The sequence below is a fragment of the Chiroxiphia lanceolata genome, chromosome 25, assembly GCF_009829145.1.
Source record: "Chiroxiphia lanceolata isolate bChiLan1 chromosome 25, bChiLan1.pri, whole genome shotgun sequence".
NCBI classification, from domain to species: Eukaryota; Metazoa; Chordata; class Aves; order Passeriformes; family Pipridae; genus Chiroxiphia; species Chiroxiphia lanceolata.
The window spans coordinates 554,093-569,208 of record NC_045661.1 but is presented as its reverse complement, the minus strand read 5'-3'; the positions used below and the strand labels follow the sequence as shown (position 1 = coordinate 569,208).

General features: G+C 63.0%; 2 protein-coding genes across 4 annotated transcripts; one reads left to right on the top strand and one right to left on the bottom strand.

Moving 5' to 3' along the window:
- Positions 1-1,316: 1,316 nt before the first annotated feature.
- HMGA1 (high mobility group AT-hook 1) lies at positions 1,317-9,126 on the top strand. Of its 3 annotated transcripts, none has more exons than XM_032710877.1 (6): positions 1,317-1,437; positions 1,661-1,783; positions 5,533-5,637; positions 6,370-6,453; positions 6,858-6,908; positions 7,999-9,126. In XM_032710877.1, exons 3-6 carry the CDS (start codon positions 5,536-5,538, stop codon positions 8,053-8,055), a joined length of 294 nt encoding a protein of 97 aa, XP_032566768.1. In that variant the 5' UTR covers positions 1,317-1,437; positions 1,661-1,783; positions 5,533-5,535; the 3' UTR covers positions 8,056-9,126. The 3 variants fall into 3 exon arrangements, with proteins under 3 accessions (XP_032566768.1, XP_032566770.1, XP_032566769.1); XM_032710879.1 differs by having other exon boundaries at positions 1,329-1,437; positions 6,373-6,453; XM_032710878.1 differs by having other exon boundaries at positions 1,329-1,437; positions 8,002-9,126.
- A 224-nt stretch (positions 9,127-9,350) lies between these two features.
- SMIM29 (small integral membrane protein 29) lies at positions 9,351-10,797 on the bottom strand. Its single transcript, XM_032710876.1, has 4 exons — positions 10,295-10,797; positions 10,192-10,217; positions 10,014-10,119; positions 9,351-9,704 (listed from the first exon to the last, which is right to left on the bottom strand). The coding sequence occupies exons 1-4, from the start codon at positions 10,403-10,405 to the stop codon at positions 9,642-9,644; spliced, it is 306 nt and encodes a 101-aa protein (XP_032566767.1). The 5' UTR covers positions 10,406-10,797; the 3' UTR covers positions 9,351-9,641.
- Between the last annotated feature and the right edge of the window lie 4,319 nt (positions 10,798-15,116).

The following is a 15,116-nucleotide window of genomic DNA, read 5'->3' as shown; positions in this document are numbered from 1 at the left end:
GGGTAGGGTGGTGCCTGCTCTTCCTGCAGGCATTTGGGAACAGGAACCCTCTTGCAGGAGGGTTCTCCCTTGCTCTTTGCTTTCATTTTTTAATTTTCAGAAAGGGGCACTACTCAGATTCTGGTTTAGGCAGGGGAATTTGCAGGGGATTTTAAAAAATCCAAGTAACAATTAGCAGAAACAAGTGCCCCAAACCTGGCTGGATTTGGTTCAGTTTGTTTCACATCACAAACCTTCCCCACCAGAGCAGTTCTGCACAGGCAGATATTGTTACTTTCACATTTCACATTTTTAAAGCTGCCCTTTTTTCAATAAAAACTCACCTGAAACTTAAATCCAGCAGTCTGAAGTTCAGCTCCTCACTCCAGATTTCAACCCTTAGAGTCAGGATGGTCAAAAGCACCTAAATCAGACTTTCCATTAGATTTGTGATTGGAGTTTTCACAGGAGTTTGGGGAAATTTCACACAGTCCCATCACTGAGAGGATGCTGAGCTCTGGATTTCCTTGTATCCCATCAAAAAACCCACCATGAGATCTCATGTGCCTGATATGCATTGGAAACCCTGCCCTGGCACAGCAAAGGCCTGGGTTTTGGGGTACCCAGCTGGAGAGCTTAGCTGATTCTAGACTGACCTAAACCATTTCCAGACAGACCAGAGGAATTCAGAACAAAGCTCTTTACTGCAGACTGAGCCCATCACCTGCCAAAATCCCGGGGGAGCCTTGAGGCTGCTCCCCAGCCTCCCAAACCTCTCTGCTGAGCAGGACCCGCTCCCACACCAGCCTCCCCTTTCCACAGCAGGGCTGCAATAACACATTAAATAAATATCTTGGGACGAACCAGGGGGCCCTGGCAGCCCCAGGGATGGATCCCCCACTGCTGGTGCCTCCAAATGGGGACCGGATGCTTTTGGGGGGGGGGTTCACTTGGTGGGGAGGCAGCAAATGGAAAGAGCATCGTGCTCTGACCATTACTGTGCAGCCCGGCCCTGGGCGATGTTTGCCCCCACGGGGACACCAACCCCCCTACGCCAGCACGAAATAGTGCGAGGGGGCAGCCGGGGGGTCCCCAGCAGGGGGGTCCCCAGCCGGGGGGTCCCGAGCCGGGGGTCGCCGCACCCCCGCACGGCTCCAGCCGGGCGCATCCCTGGAAGCATCCCGGGGCAGGAGGATGGGAGGGTGCCTCCAGCCGCCCCGGGGGAACCTTCCATCCCCCCTCGGGGACCTTTCGCCGCCCGGGGCTGGGCCCGCAACCGCCGCTCCGTCCTTTGAACGACCCAATGGCCGCGGGACGCGCCCCCCGCGCCGCCCCCGCCGTGACGCGGCCCCGGCTCCGCCTCCCCCGCTCCGCCGGCACTGGGAGCTCCCTTCGCCTGTTTGCCCTTATTTAATTTCGAGTGTGATTTTGCTATTTTTAGCGGCTGGATCCCCTCCAGTAAGGCTGGGAGCTCGCTCTGGTTTTTTTTTTTCGCCCCCTCTCCCCGCTTCTCCCCCCCCCCTTTTTTTTTTTTTTCCTCGTTCCCTGCAAATGATTTTGACCCAGCTTCCTTCCTCCTGGAGCAATTTTTTTTTCCTCTCTCTTTATTATTTATATAAATACGCGGGGCCTGGCGGGCCCGGGGATGCGGGGCTGAGCCGCAGCCTCTCTCTTCTTGCAGATCCGCAGTCGCCGCGGGCGGGAGGTTCCTTCGCTCCGCGACACAGACCCGCCGGGAAAAGCAAAACCGCCAAACCGCCCCCCAAACCCACCCCGAGCACCCTGCTCCGGGATCAAGCTGACTGTGAGTGCCGCCTTCCTCCTCCTTCTGCTGCGGGGTGCGGGGGGTGCGGGGGGCCGGGGCTCTGGTCCCTGTCGCCGCATGCGGGGCACGATCGGCCCCGGGCTTTGCAGGGGCGCGGGTGCGTGCGGCTCGCGGTGCTTCGCTTTATTACTGCTATTAATTACTGCCGTTAACGGCGCGATGCACCTGGCGGGGGGCGGCGGGCGCGGGGGTCCCGGTGCGGCGGAGCCGCTTCCCTCCGCTCCCCCGGTGGCGGCTGCTGCGAACGCCCCGCACCGGCGGGGCCCGCACGGCCCCGGGACAGCCCGCGGGGTGCGGGGCCGGGCCGTGCGCGGGGCCGGGGCCGTGCAAGGTGCGCGGGGCCGCGGCCGGAGCGCGGGCGTGGGAGCGGGACCCGCGTGCGGGGCCGGGGCGGCGCAAGGTGCGCGGGGCCGGGGCGCGGGGCCTGTGCGAGGCCGGGCCCAGCTCACGGGACACGCACACGCGGGTCGGGGCAAAGTTGCGGTGCTGGGGCTCGGCCGTCCCCGAACGGTGCCCGCGCTGCGAGATCGTGGGCCCCCCCCCCGGCCCCGCACCCCGCCATCCACGCTGGCTCTACGCGGGGTTTTATTACCCCCCCTTCCCCCCCAGGACAGGGGCTTCACAAAGCCCTGATGGTGCCCTTCCCGCCTCTTTTCTTTCTCCCCCACCTCCCTCCTTCCTTTCCTTTATCACTTCCTTTTATTATGCATCCCAGGAAGGAAGGGGGGGACTTTGCTCAATGGCAGCCCCGGGGGGGGTCAGGGCAGCCCCACGGCGGGTCTGTGCTAAGGAGGAGCCCGCACATCCCTCCCGTCCCGCGCCCCTGCCCAACAGGCTCTTCAACTTCTGCTCCACGATTCCTTCCCCTCCTCCCTCCCCATGCCTCTGCCAGGAGGTGCGGCCGGGATCCTTCTCCAGCTGCCATCAGGCTGGATTTCCTGGGCGTGAAGAGATTTTATATCTTTTTATTAAGATCTAAGCCCCCGCCTGTCTCCCCGCTTCCCCTGGGCCGGTTCGTTTAATCTAAGAGTAGGTGGTAGGAGAGGGGGATTTGTGAGGTTATCTGCACAGAGCAGTGTAAGCCAGCGCAGGCGGCCGGGAAGGCAGGAACAGGCCCGGGAGCAGCAGGAGCATCGCTCCGGGGGGACAGGTTGGCCCTCGTGCAACCCAGAGGTGACTGCTGAGAACAGCCCAGCCCGTGCTGTGGAGCAGGGGGAGCGATGGCGCTGGGGGAGGAGAGCCTGGTGGCTCAGCATCCGTAGGGATGGAGAGAGGAGGAGGTTTTCTCCCCCCTACTCCATCGATCAAGAGGCAGATGTGGCCCCTCCACCTCCAAACCGTGCAGAGATGTGCCCCCCCCGGCCGCGGGGAGCCCGGCAGCCCCTGCCCGCATCCCCCACTGATCCTCCCTGCCTGGAAAGGTTTCTCTCTCAGCTGCTTCCTCTCCTCCATGGCAACCCAGCTGCTCCCTCCCTCCCTCCATGGCTCTGCCGCACGTGAGCGGGGCCGGAGCCGCTTCCGCCATGTGCCCGGTCCCGGGGCTGGGGCTGCACCCGGGGCCGGGCAGGTGCCACGAGCAGGGAGCACTGCGGGAGCTGGGGCTGCTCTCGGGAACAGGGTGTGGGCTGGGAAGGTGCTGGGGTGGGAGAGAAGCACCCTCCATCTCCAGCATCCTCCTCCTAATCCCCCTCTGCTGGAGTGGGGCATGGACCCCTCAGTCCCCCAGTGTGGTTTCAGCTCTGGAGCCCTGGGGAGAGCTGTGAGATGGTGGAGGGATGACCAGGGTGCAGAGGGATGGTCGGGGTGCAAAGGGATGGCTGGGGTGCAGAGGCATGGCTGGGGTGCAGAGGGATGGATGGGGTGCAGAGGGATGGATGGGGTGCAGAGGGATGGATGGGGTGCAGAGGCATGGCTGGGGTGCAGAGGGATGGATGGGGTGCAGAGGGATAGATGGGGTGCAGAGGGATGGATGGGGTGCAGAGGGATGGATGGGGTGCAGAGGCATGGATGGGGTGCAGAGGGATGGCCGGGGTGCAGAGGGATGGCCGGGGTGCAGAGGCATGGATGGGATGTGCACGTGCTTTCCCCAGCACCAACTTTGTGGCAGCAGGCTCTGTCTCAGGGGGGGCCAGACCCAGTGGTACCCCCATGGTGTGGGGGGCCCCCTTGGCATTCCCAGCTGGAGCTGCTGCGTGGGGCCCAGCCCCAGCAGGGAGAGGAGAACGCGGCAGGGTGGGAGCCATGCTGGGCCCATCTGTTTCCAGCTGCGGGAGGGGGCACGGAGTGGCTCGAGGCTGTGCTGCCTCTGACAGAGATTGACTCAAAAAGAGACAAAACCCTGGCCCAGCCCGGCCAGCAGCTGGCCTTTTGCTGGCCTAAATCTAAACCATACTTCTCTTTTTTTCTAAGAGACTCCTTGAAGGGCTCTGGGATGCTGTGAGTAATATTTTCGGGGTGTTTACACGACAGCATGGTTTCTGTCTCCCAAAAAAAAAAAAAGACTCCGAGGGTGGTTTTTGTTGTTGTTGTTGTTCTGCACTCATGAGTCACTTCCAGAGGGGAGCGGGAGCTGACGCCTGTTTTTTGAAAAGCCTCAGAGGTCTGAGCGTGGCTCCTCGCGCTGCACGTCCTGCCCACACCCACCCCAGCTGCCCCAGTGAGGCTCAGCCTCCCGGGGGGCTCAGCACCCCCTGTCCCAGCTACTCCAACACCATCCAAATTGGAACCAGTTGCTCAAAACTGAGCGTTGTTATCCCAGAGGTAGGAGGGTGCCTCTGTCGGCACACACAGGCTGGGCACAACCTCGTACCTGCCTCTCCCTGCCCTGTTCCTGCTGGGAATCCTCATTTCCCCACTCCAGGCAGAGGTCCCTGCATGGCCACGGTCACCTGGCTGAGCAGCAGTGCAGGTGCCCTGCACAGGGTCACTGGTAAGAGCAGGGGCTGTGGCAGTGATCCTGCTCCTTCCATCCCCAATCCCATCCCTCCTGGTTCCTAGGCCAGGAGCTGGGTGTGGAACCACCCCCATGGCTCTGGAAAAGCAGGTTTTCCCTGCACTCCTGGGAAGCAGCGAGGTGGAGAGCCTTTTCCTCTGTGAGATTTCTCCAAGAGCAAGGAAAGCTGCCCAGCCCTTGGGGACATGCATGGGGGGGGGCACAACCCAGCATCCCCAGGACAAGTGCCAGGCAGTGCCTGTCCCTAATTCCAGATGGAGCAGGGACAGGGGTCCAGTACCCTCTCTGGGTGCAGCAATGCTGGGTGTCAAGATGGGGTGGGAACAGGGCTGCAGGAGCCTGTGCCCCCCCTCCAGGGCCCTGGCACCCCTTGGGGATGCCCAAGGACCCTGGTGCCACCACTCATCCTGTCCCAGCTTGCTGGTGCAGCAGCACATCTGGGATTCCAAGGACTCCAGATTAAACCTGGAGCCACTCCTCTTTTTGGGGAAGGGGGTTGGGTGGGAAGGGCTGGCCAAGCTGCTGCTCCCCAGTTGCCTGAGGGGGCCCCGGGAGATGCCTCAGGGCCAGGCACTGCCTCATTACGGGGGCGGCCGTGCCAGGGGCTTGGGGCAGCCAGTGCACTTTGCCCCCCAGCCCGTGCCAGGAGGATGGAGGTGACATCTCACCCCAGTGCAAGGGCTGGGGGGGCAGCAGGGCCGGCTGGCACAGTGAGCCAGAGCCATTGCTGATTGACCTTCCTCCCTCCTGCTCCTCCTCACCACTGCCCGGACAGACAATGAGCGAATCCAGCGCCAAATCCAGCCAGCCCCTGGCCTCCAAGGGGGAAAAGGACGTGTCGGAGAAGAGGGGCCGAGGGCGGCCCAGGAAGAAGCCACAGGTACGTGAGGTACCCTGGGAGGAGGGGGTGACAGGCACCCCCAGGGTATGGGCAGCAGGGAACCCCCTACCCCTGCATCCCCCAGGCAGGGCTGGGGACACACCCAGTGCAGCCCCCACTGCCCCCTTTGGGCAGCACCTCCCCAGTGCTCACCAGCAGCAAAACCCTCCTGGGGGGCTCCGGAGACCCCCAAGTGCTGCAGCATCCCAGAGCTGCTCCAGGGCTGGGCTGGGGGCTCCCCTGCCCCTCCCCAGGCCCTGCTGAACCTGCCTTTGCAGATGGGCTAATTAAAGCCCCATTAGCAAAAGCTGCTCAGAGGGATAAGATGCTGCTGGAGCCTTTATAGTGCCAGCCCCCCCTTAGTTCCCCCGGGGCAGGTGGAGTTTGTGCACATCCTTTTCCTGCAGAAAAGGTGATTTTTGGGTTCCCTGATGCTTCCTTAGCTATGGCACTGGCAGCAAGCAGGGTCTGGGCTGAGGAGCTGTGGGGACTGTCTGGCTGAGCTGAGCAGCTGATGCTGGGAGGAGGACAGGTCACGTACAGCCAGCTGAAGGACACACAGGAGCCTGTGCCTGGTGCCTGATCTCCAACCCCAGTGCTCCCAGTACCACATGCAAGAGCATCTCTGACCTGTCAGGGTCTGCTGGGAAGAATGGGACTCCCAGGCAGGAGCATCCTGGGGTGCACTGGGAGCCATGCTGGGCATGCAGCCCCCCTCTGTTCTTCCTCCAGCAGGAGCCCAGTGATGCCTCGACCCCCAAGAGACCCCGTGGACGGCCAAAGGGCAGTAAAAACAAGGCCACCCCAAAGGGCAGGGTAGGTGCCTGGGGACGGGGCTCCAGCCAAGTGCTGGGACCACAGGTCTGGTTTGAGTTCAGTTATGGACAATTCTGGGCAGATCTGCCCCTGGGAGGGGGGTCTGGGCACTGGCTCCCAGGGAGGGCAAGAGGGGCTGGGGGGGCCGTATGTGTCAGCACGAGGACACCAAGACAAACCTGTTTGCAAAACAGCGACTCACATCCTGCACCCACCTCATGAGTCACGGGGCATCCTGGGGCCGGGGGGAGCTGGCAGCAGCACCCCAGGAGATGCCACTGGGGTGATGAATCTGGCAGTGACGGGTGGGAGGAAGGGGAAGGCTGGACACCCCCCACCTCCCCAAACAGTATCCCGGGAACAGCCTGACCAAAATGCCCATTTTTTTGGTTGTTGTTGCTCAGAAAACTGCAGTCACACCAGGGAGGAAACCTCGAGGGCGACCCAAAAAAACGGTGAGTGGGCTTTTTTTCCCTTCCCCCTCTGACCTGGCAGGGTGCTGCACACTTTGGGGGCACAGCATCCCCTGGCTGGCCCCACGAGGATGGGTGGATGCTGCCGGGCTGGAGGAGTGCAGAGCAGCGACCAAGCAGGGGACACAGGGCGGGCTGTGAACCCGGCTGTACCCTGGGGCTGGGGGTTTGAGTGGTCCCAGCCCCAGCAGCAGTGTAGGGTGGCTGGTCCTGCCCCTGGGGACGTGCTGGCCCTCGCACTGTTGCTGGCACGGTTCCTGCCGGCGCAGCCACCCCATTCCCTGAGCCCTCCCTCCTCCGTTCCATTTTTTCTCCTTTCCCCCTCAGCTTGCAGCTGAGGTGAATGCAGGGCACCCAGAGCATCACCCGAGTGGCTTCATCTCCTTTCCTTGCATGGCCCAGATTTTGCTCCTTTTCCCACTGAAATTCCTAGCAGAGCACGAGGGGTTGGGAGCAGCCAGGGCTGCAAAACCGGGGTTGCATCCTGGGATCTCCTGGGCTGGTGTCACAGTGCTGGGGGCTGTTTGGGGTCCCAGGGCAGGCAGCCAGTGTGGGGGGTGGGAAGAGCCCATCCTGTGCCAGTGGGGCCGTGCTGGGGACACGGTGTCCCCCCCGGTGTCCCCCTGGCAGCCGCGGTGGCGTTTCTGTGAATGAAGCAGGAGGAAGTGGGGGCTGGTGTGAGTCAGGCTCACTCAACCCTGAGTCACTGCCCGTGTGGGGTCACGGCCACCCACCCCGGCATGCAGGGCTGGACAGGGACACCCGGTCCTGCCACCACCCCCGGCGGCCACTGGGGACCTGGCTGTGGCCTGGGGACCACGATCCCACCCTTGCAGGTGTCAAGGCACCTGGGGTGTGCAGTCCCCCCTCCTCGCTGTGAGCCCACCCAGGGGGCTTCTCACCTGGGATTTAATCTGCAGCAGTTGAACCCGGAGTCAGGGCCAGTCCTTAAACCCAGGAGGGTGCTGGTGCCTCAGTTGCCCTCGTTGCACGAGGGGTGTGATGTGACCGGTCAGCCCTTCCTCCAGGGAAAATGGAGTGGCACCCTCAAACACGCTCCCTTGCCTCGCAGCAGCAGGTCCAGGAGGAGGTGAACATTTCCCAGGAGTCATCCGAGGAGGAGCAGTGACACCTCCTGAGCCGGCGCTACCTCATCGCCCGACGGCCCCGCGGCGGCCGGGTGAGAGGGACCGGGAGAGACCCACTGCGCCGCCCCGGCTTCCTCCTCCTCCGCTCCCTCCTCACCCTCAGACAACGGCAGCACTGGAAAATGGCCCAACCCGGGTGGCCCCTGCAGCCCCCGCCCGGGGGGGCACCTGCCCCGGCTCCCCCTCCCCAGCACTGGGGTTCGGGGCAGCCCCACTGGTAAGGGGGGGCCTGGCAGAGAGCCGGGGCTGGGACCCCCCACCTTCGCTGCCCCCCACGCAGTGATCTCACCCAGCCAAAGTGGATGCTGGTTGCCCCCTCCTCCCCCCCCCAGCATCAGGCTTTGCCCTGGGGCCTCTGCAGAAAAGAGAGTGGGGGCAGCAAAGGTGAGACCCCCCAAATGCATTAGACCTTTGCTCTGGCCTATGGCTACCCTGGGCACCCCCTGCACCCTCCCAGTCCTGGGTGACTGCACTGTGTGTGGGAGCAGCTCCCCAGCACTGCCGAGGCCCAGAGCCCGTCCTGGGGGGACCTGTGCAGGGCCAGCTTGGGGCAGCCCTTTCCTCATAGGTTCTGGTATAGATATATATTTTTTTTTAGTACTTTTTTTCCTTTCATTCACAACTACCTCTGGATATTTAAGTTCCACTCTCTGAACTCACAGACGTGCTACTGCGCTGCTGGGGCACCGTGGGCTTGGTGGTTCCTGTTTCGGGGTGTTGCTGGGGGCCGTGGGGCATTTTTTTTTTTTTCCCTCCCCTTTTTTTTTGGGCTTTGTTTTTCTTTTTTAAAGTTGTTGTTTTGAGGTCTAGGTTTGCTCTATTGCTCCAGGGGATTGAGGCTGGCAGGGCAGTGGGGTGGGGGGACCATGGGGTGCTCCCCCCCCCCCACACTGCCCAGGCATGACGGCTGCAGCGGGACCGGAGGTCGGTGCCGGGCGGCCCCGGCGGGAGAGAATCGGGGTTTGGTTTGGGGGTTTTTTTTGGTTCACTGTTAATGACCTTTTGGGTTCCTATTTGCAGTTACTTGAATAAAACATTTTATGGACGTTGGACGGCTCTGCCCCGGGCCCTGGCTGGGGGGGCAGGTGGGTTCCACGTGTGGCTGCTCCGCACGGCACCTTCTCCAGGGGCACGTCCGTACTGGTGGCAGCCACTGGCCATCCCTGGGCACGAGCTGCTGATGCAAACACAAACATGCAAAGCCCCACTGCCCCCCAAACTCCTCCCCGTGGCAGGGGCGGTGCTGCTGAACCCCCAGCCCCACGTGGAGCCCCACGGCCGAAGGCAGAGACGTTTATTTGCTCCATCTCCCCCCGGGCATCCCGCAGTGTCTGGAGCCCGCTGTTCCCTGCCAGGCCCTGCTGCCCCACCTTGAGCCTTCCAAGGGGCTGCTGGAGCAGTTCAAGCAGAAAAAAAAAAAAAGGCAAAACGATGTCCCCGCCGGTCAGTGCTGGGGTGGGGGTTGCTGGGGGCACCACTGCGGGCACGTCCTGCCCGTCCCACGGCGCCAGCACCGTCCTCCCTTCCCTCCCGTGGGCAGGATCTGGTCCTGGTGCTCCGGGCAGGGTCAAGCCCTCCAGTCCCTGCGTGGGGGCCGAGGGGGTGAGAGTCCCCCCCAGCCAGGCACCACCTGCAACAGAGAGGGTCACACGTGCTCACCGGGCACGGGGGGGAACGAGGGGCCCGGCCCAGACCCCCCCACGCCGAGCAGGGCATCACGGTGCGTGGGGGAGCCCTGGGCTTGCAGGCACCGGCTGCACAGCCCAACCCTCCCAAAGCCCTCTGGGTTATACCCAAAGCTGTCTCCCCCGAGGTTAGACTCGATCTTAGAAGCCTTTTCCAACCTTAATGAACCCGGAGCTCCCTCGGGACAGGCACCTCATTTGCTGCTGCTTACATTTCTCATGGAAAACCTGGATAAGAACCCGTTCCCACCCACCTGAGCCTCCTCGGCCTCCACCAGCAGCTCCTGCTCGGACTCGGGCGGCTCCTCGGCCGGGTCGTAGCTGTACATGGGCAGCAGCCGGTGCCGCAGCCGCTCAGACCTGGGGGGGGGTCGGCGGTGAGTGGTGACCCCGCAGCCCCCCCCGGCCTCCAGCCCCGCGACCCTCCCTCACCTGCGCTTCTTCTGCACGTACATCACCTGCGGGGAAAGGCATCAGCGGCGCGGGCTCGGGGGGCGTCGGTGCCCCCCAGGCCTCCCCCTGCCCGCCCACTCACCGCGGCCAGGACGGCGCCGAGGAGGGTGAGGAAGAGGAAGGGGCCCAGCACGGAGCCCACCAGCGAGTCGCCCGCCGTGCCCGGGGCCGTGGGGGCCGTCGCGTTGCTCATGGCCCAGCACCGGCTCCTGCCCGCATTGGGGACGCGGGTGCCCGGCCCCAGGGCGGGACCCCTGCAACCCACACCTGCCCTGGGAGTGACCCACTGCAGGGAGTGACCTCCCCCTTACCCCGGGAATGACCCACTGCAGGGAGTGACCTCCCCCCAGTCCCGGGAGTGACCCACTGCAGGGAGTGACCCACCGCCCGGGAATGACGGACGCCCAGGTAATAACCCACCGCCTGCCCGGTAATAACCACCTGCCCCGCTAATGAGCCCCCGCTCGGTAATGACCCCTCCCCGGTAATGACACACCCCGGGAACAGCCCCTGGGGGCGGACACCCGGCATCCCCCTCTGGGCAGAGCTTGGCTGGGGGGGCTCCGCCTCCACCAGCGAAAGGACCGGTGGGACCCCCGCACGGGGCTCTGCCCCGCACCCCCAATCCCCCCCCAGGGTGCCCCCCCTGACCCCCGCATCCCCAATCCCGCCCCATTCCCGGGACACCCCTGACCCCCGCATCCCCAATCCCGCCCCCTTCCCGGGATATCCCCCGACCCCCGCACCCCCAATCCCGCCCCATTCCCGGGACATCCCCCGACCCCCGCATCCCCAATCCCGCCCCCTTCCCGGGATATCCCCCGACCCCCGCATCCCCAATCCCGCCCCCTTCCCGGGATATCCCCCGACCCCCGCATCCCCAATCCCGCCCCATTCCCGGGATATGCCCCTACCCCCGCATCCCCAATCCCGCCCCATTCCCGGGACACCCCCCGACCCTCACCCCCCCCTCCCGGATCCCGCGCGCCCGGCCCCGCCCACCTGCGCGCGCTGCCCGCACCCGGAACCCGTGACGGGGGCGGGACCGGGCGCGCGGGGGGCGGGACCAGGGGCGGGGCCTGGCGGCGCGCGGCCGGCAGGGGGCGCCAGAGACCGGGCGGGGGGGGCCGGGAAAAGGGGGAAGAAAATCCCGGGAAAAGGAGGGAAAGGAGGGAGGGAAAGGGGGGAAAGGAAAAAGGGAAGAAAAGGCCCCGGGGGGCAGCACAGGGAGGGGAGAGCAGAGGGTTGGGTGGAGGGCCAGACAGAGGTAGTGAGTGCACAGCTGGGGGCATGGGCGGGACAAGAGACAGAGGGATGGATGGATGGAGCAGGATGGGTGGATGGATGGATGGATGGATGGATGGATGGATGGATGGATGGAAAGGGACGGATGGACAGAGGGATGCAGATGTAGGTACGGAGTGAGCCAACAGCCCCCGTGGCCAGGGCAGACGGGGGTCCTGGGAGGTCCCGGAGAGTGCAGGGTCACGGGCAGGGCCCCCCACGTCAGGGGCTACTGTGGGTCCCTGGCTGGGGGCTCCTGCTGTGCCCGATCCCCCCCAGGCTGGACCCCGGGCAGGGCTGTCACGGTGATGGCGGTGCCACCCCGGCGGTGGCAGCGGCCCAGCCCTGATCCCGGCCCGGGTTAATCCGCTTTGCCCGCGGGGACCAGATGGCCCCGCTAAGTGGGTCAGGCAGGAGCAGGGACACCGGGGAGCACCGAGCCCCCTGCACTTCCCATCAGCTGCAAAACAATCATCGAGTGAAAGGAGGGGAGAGAGGGACCTGGACACAGTGCAGCTGGGGGGACACGACTCCTGGTGCCTGGACTGGCAGCGGGACAGGGCTCGGTGTCACCGCGGAGCATCCGGAGCATCCTGAGCTCCTGGTCTGCAGCCTCTGGGATGAACTTGCCCATGGCAAAGGCCAGGGTGAGGCCAACAAGCCACACAGTCAGGATCCTGCCTTTTCCACTGCCTGCACCCTGCCCGTACCACTGTGTGTATTGTTGCCTGCACCCTACCTGTTCCACTGCCTGTACTGCTGCCTGTACTCTGCCTGCACTGCTGCCTTCGCCCCCTTCCCAGCCCATGCTGGTTTATTTTCCCCTCCCCAGCCTGGAAAAGAACACCAGCTGTCCCAAGAGTGGCCGAGCTGCTGTTCCCTGTGTCCCATTGTCCTCGGTGGTTCCACTGGCCCCACCAGCCCACCCTCTCTCCAGCAATCGCACTGGTCCCATTGTCCGTGTTGACCCTCCCTGCCCAAGAGACCCTTCCCAAACCAGCCAAGCCCCCCCAGCTCCCCCCACTCACCACTGCAGTGGGGGAACCACACAGCAGGACAGGACCCCCAGGTCCCCCCAGCCCCCAAATCCCTCACTGCCATGGGGGGCATTGACACCCCATGGGCCTCCCATGTTGCCACCATCTGCCACTGCCTGTCCCCTCCCAGCCTGGCACTGCTGTGCCACAGCTAAAAATAAATCCAGCAATCTCTAGGAAAGTTCCTTGGAGAGCGTGAGCAGGAGCACAGGGCCAGGAGGAGCACGCAGGGCCCAGGGGAAGCAGCATCCTCGGGAGCAGGCCAGGGGATCACCAAGCTGCTCCACAAGGCCAGAGCCAGCCCTGGACACCCACAGACCCCACAGGACTAATTTTTTCCCATCCACTGCTGCCCAGAGCATCCAGATGGGGAAAAGCAGAGCCAGGGCTGGGGCGGTGCAGGGGCTGCACATCCCCGGTGAAATCTCCCCCTCGCTCACTCCAGAGTGGGGGAGGATGTCAGGGAGGCTGAGGGCAGCATTGTCCCTGCTCCTGGGGACAAGGCTCCTTCCTGACCTGGGTGGAAGGGGGGCCAGCTGGCGGGGGGCAAATTTTTAGCAGGCGACGGGAGCTGAAGTAGCAGCCCAGGGTATTTGTGCCCCCAAGCCCACTCGAGACAGCAGCCCCCAGCACATAACTGGGGACAGCTCTGCTGAGCTGCTAAGCTCCCGTTTAAGCAGCTGAGAACAAGTGGCTGGATTTCCAGCCAGTGCATCCCTCCAGCTGCTCATCCAGCCAGAAATGCCGGGGTGAGGGCGGGTGCCGCCGTCCCCGGGGGGCACAGCCTGGCCCGCTCAGGCATTAACGGCGCCGCCAGCGCAGATTAATTCTGCCCTGGGCACCGCAGCCGAACACGGGGCTGACGTGCACCAGTCGCTGTGTTTTCCCTCACTGCAGCCTCGCAGTGCAGGAGGAGCCAGGTCACACGCGGATCCCACAGGGAATTTGCAAAGGGTGGGTAAGAGTTGGGTCTCCAGACCAGGACACATTTACTCTGCAGGGAAATGCAGGAGCTCACCTTCGTGCCGCGTCTGCCCTGGCTGGGCCGGCAGTGCCACCGGCACCGTGGCCCGTGCTGGTGCAGGTTCCACCAGGCCTCTCCCACTGCCAGGGGCTATTCCCACAGGAAGGACTGTCAGGAAGGACTTTGAGAAAGAGCAGATTCAGAGCCAAGACCACTTCTGCTCCACGAGGCTCTCTCCTTAAAATGCCCTGTTTTATTGCAGGGCCATCCCTGTGAGCGAGCCCATCTCAACACCAGGCTGTTGGTGACATCCCTCCAGTTCCTCTTCCAGGCTGTGACTGTCCCAGGCCACTGCAGGGAGGGATTTCTCCTCAGGTGACACTACTGCCTATCTCCAAGCTCACGTAGGTGAGTAACAGCGCCGGGACAGAGACCAGGCTGGAGGCAGAGCCGTGTGAAATACTGGTGTGTTTATTGGTTGGCACTAGATTACAGCCCACGCGCTTGGCAAACTGGCATCCACGAATTTTATGGTTTTAACTTTTTACTTGACAGCTTCCCCCTTGCACACAACTCCACAGAGGAAACCCTTCCCGACAGGACCCCGACCGCCCGCCGACGGAGCGAGCGCAGAGTGGGCAGAGCCCTCTGGCCTTCCTGGAGACACTGCGGATGAAAGATCAGAACCATGGAGGTATGTGCTACACCTGCCAGCCAGGATCAAGCAGGAGAGCACCTGCATTATCCAGAGGCTCCAACTGAGATCTGAGCCCTGAAGGAAACGGGACGTGTTTTCTACTGAACGTGTTTGACTTTGAGCAAAGGTGTCACAAAAATGAGTAAGGAAAAGTATCCACTGAAATGCTCTGTTTCCAAAGTGCCTCTGCAGTTGTAAAGTGTTTCTGCAAATTATTTCACCTTAATTCGTCATAACCCTCCCACGTGAACTTCACCAGGAGAAAAGAAACACCAAGCGCTGGGGTGAAGAACCGAGACCTGCAGCCAGGAAAAGAAACCCAAACAGATTATGGGAATTACAAGTCCAAAACCAATCTCAAATTCACAGAGAACTGAGCATTTCACTTATGATTCACTGAAAACACTTGAAAATCTCAGGCTTCTTTTAATTCTAATAAATTAGCAAGTTTGTTCTCTACATCAGCTTTCTTCTTCCAAACTTGCTGACACTTCCCTGTGGAAGCCAAGCGGCAAGAGCGGCATAAGGACCTCCATGAGACATCCCAACCGACCCCACCAAATCCCAACTGACCCCACATCTCAACCAACCACACATCCCAACCAACCCCACCATGTCACACAAAGCAGGACACCCCAGGGTCCCTCCCAGGCTCTGCAGCAGCCCCACCCCAGGCCTGGACACCAGGATGACTCAGAACAGTGTCTGTGAGGGGTCAGAGCCCGTTTTCCCTCGGGCTGCTCACACCTGTCAGTGCCTGGGTCGGTGTCAGTCCCACTCAGTCAGGAGAATGAGTTTGAAGGTACCAGCTCAGACACAAACCAGAGACAGGAAAGCCCTGAGGCTCTGACTGACCCTGGGGTTCCTATGGAGAAGGCTCAGGCAGACAGACACCCGGCTCCGAGGGCTGCCAGGGAGCCCC

Coding starts and splice junctions, on each gene's coding strand:
- HMGA1 (XM_032710877.1), top strand. CDS start 5,536: ATGAGCGAATCCAGCGCCAAATCCAGCCAGCCCCTGGCCTCCAAGGGG. Junction 5,638..6,369: donor GGCCCAGGAAGAAGCCACAG/GTACGTGAGGTA, acceptor TTCTTCCTCCAG/CAGGAGCCCAGTGATGCCTC. Junction 6,909..7,998: donor GAGGGCGACCCAAAAAAACG/GTGAGTGGGCTT, acceptor CTTGCCTCGCAG/CAGCAGGTCCAGGAGGAGGT.
- SMIM29 (XM_032710876.1), bottom strand. CDS start 10,405: ATGAGCAACGCGACGGCCCCCACGGCCCCGGGCACGGCGGGCGACTCG. Junction 10,120..10,191: donor TACGTGCAGAAGAAGCGCAG/GTGAGGGAGGGT, acceptor ACCCCCCCCCAG/GTCTGAGCGGCTGCGGCACC. Junction 9,705..10,013: donor TGGAGGCCGAGGAGGCTCAG/GTGGGTGGGAAC, acceptor TCTCTGTTGCAG/GTGGTGCCTGGCTGGGGGGG.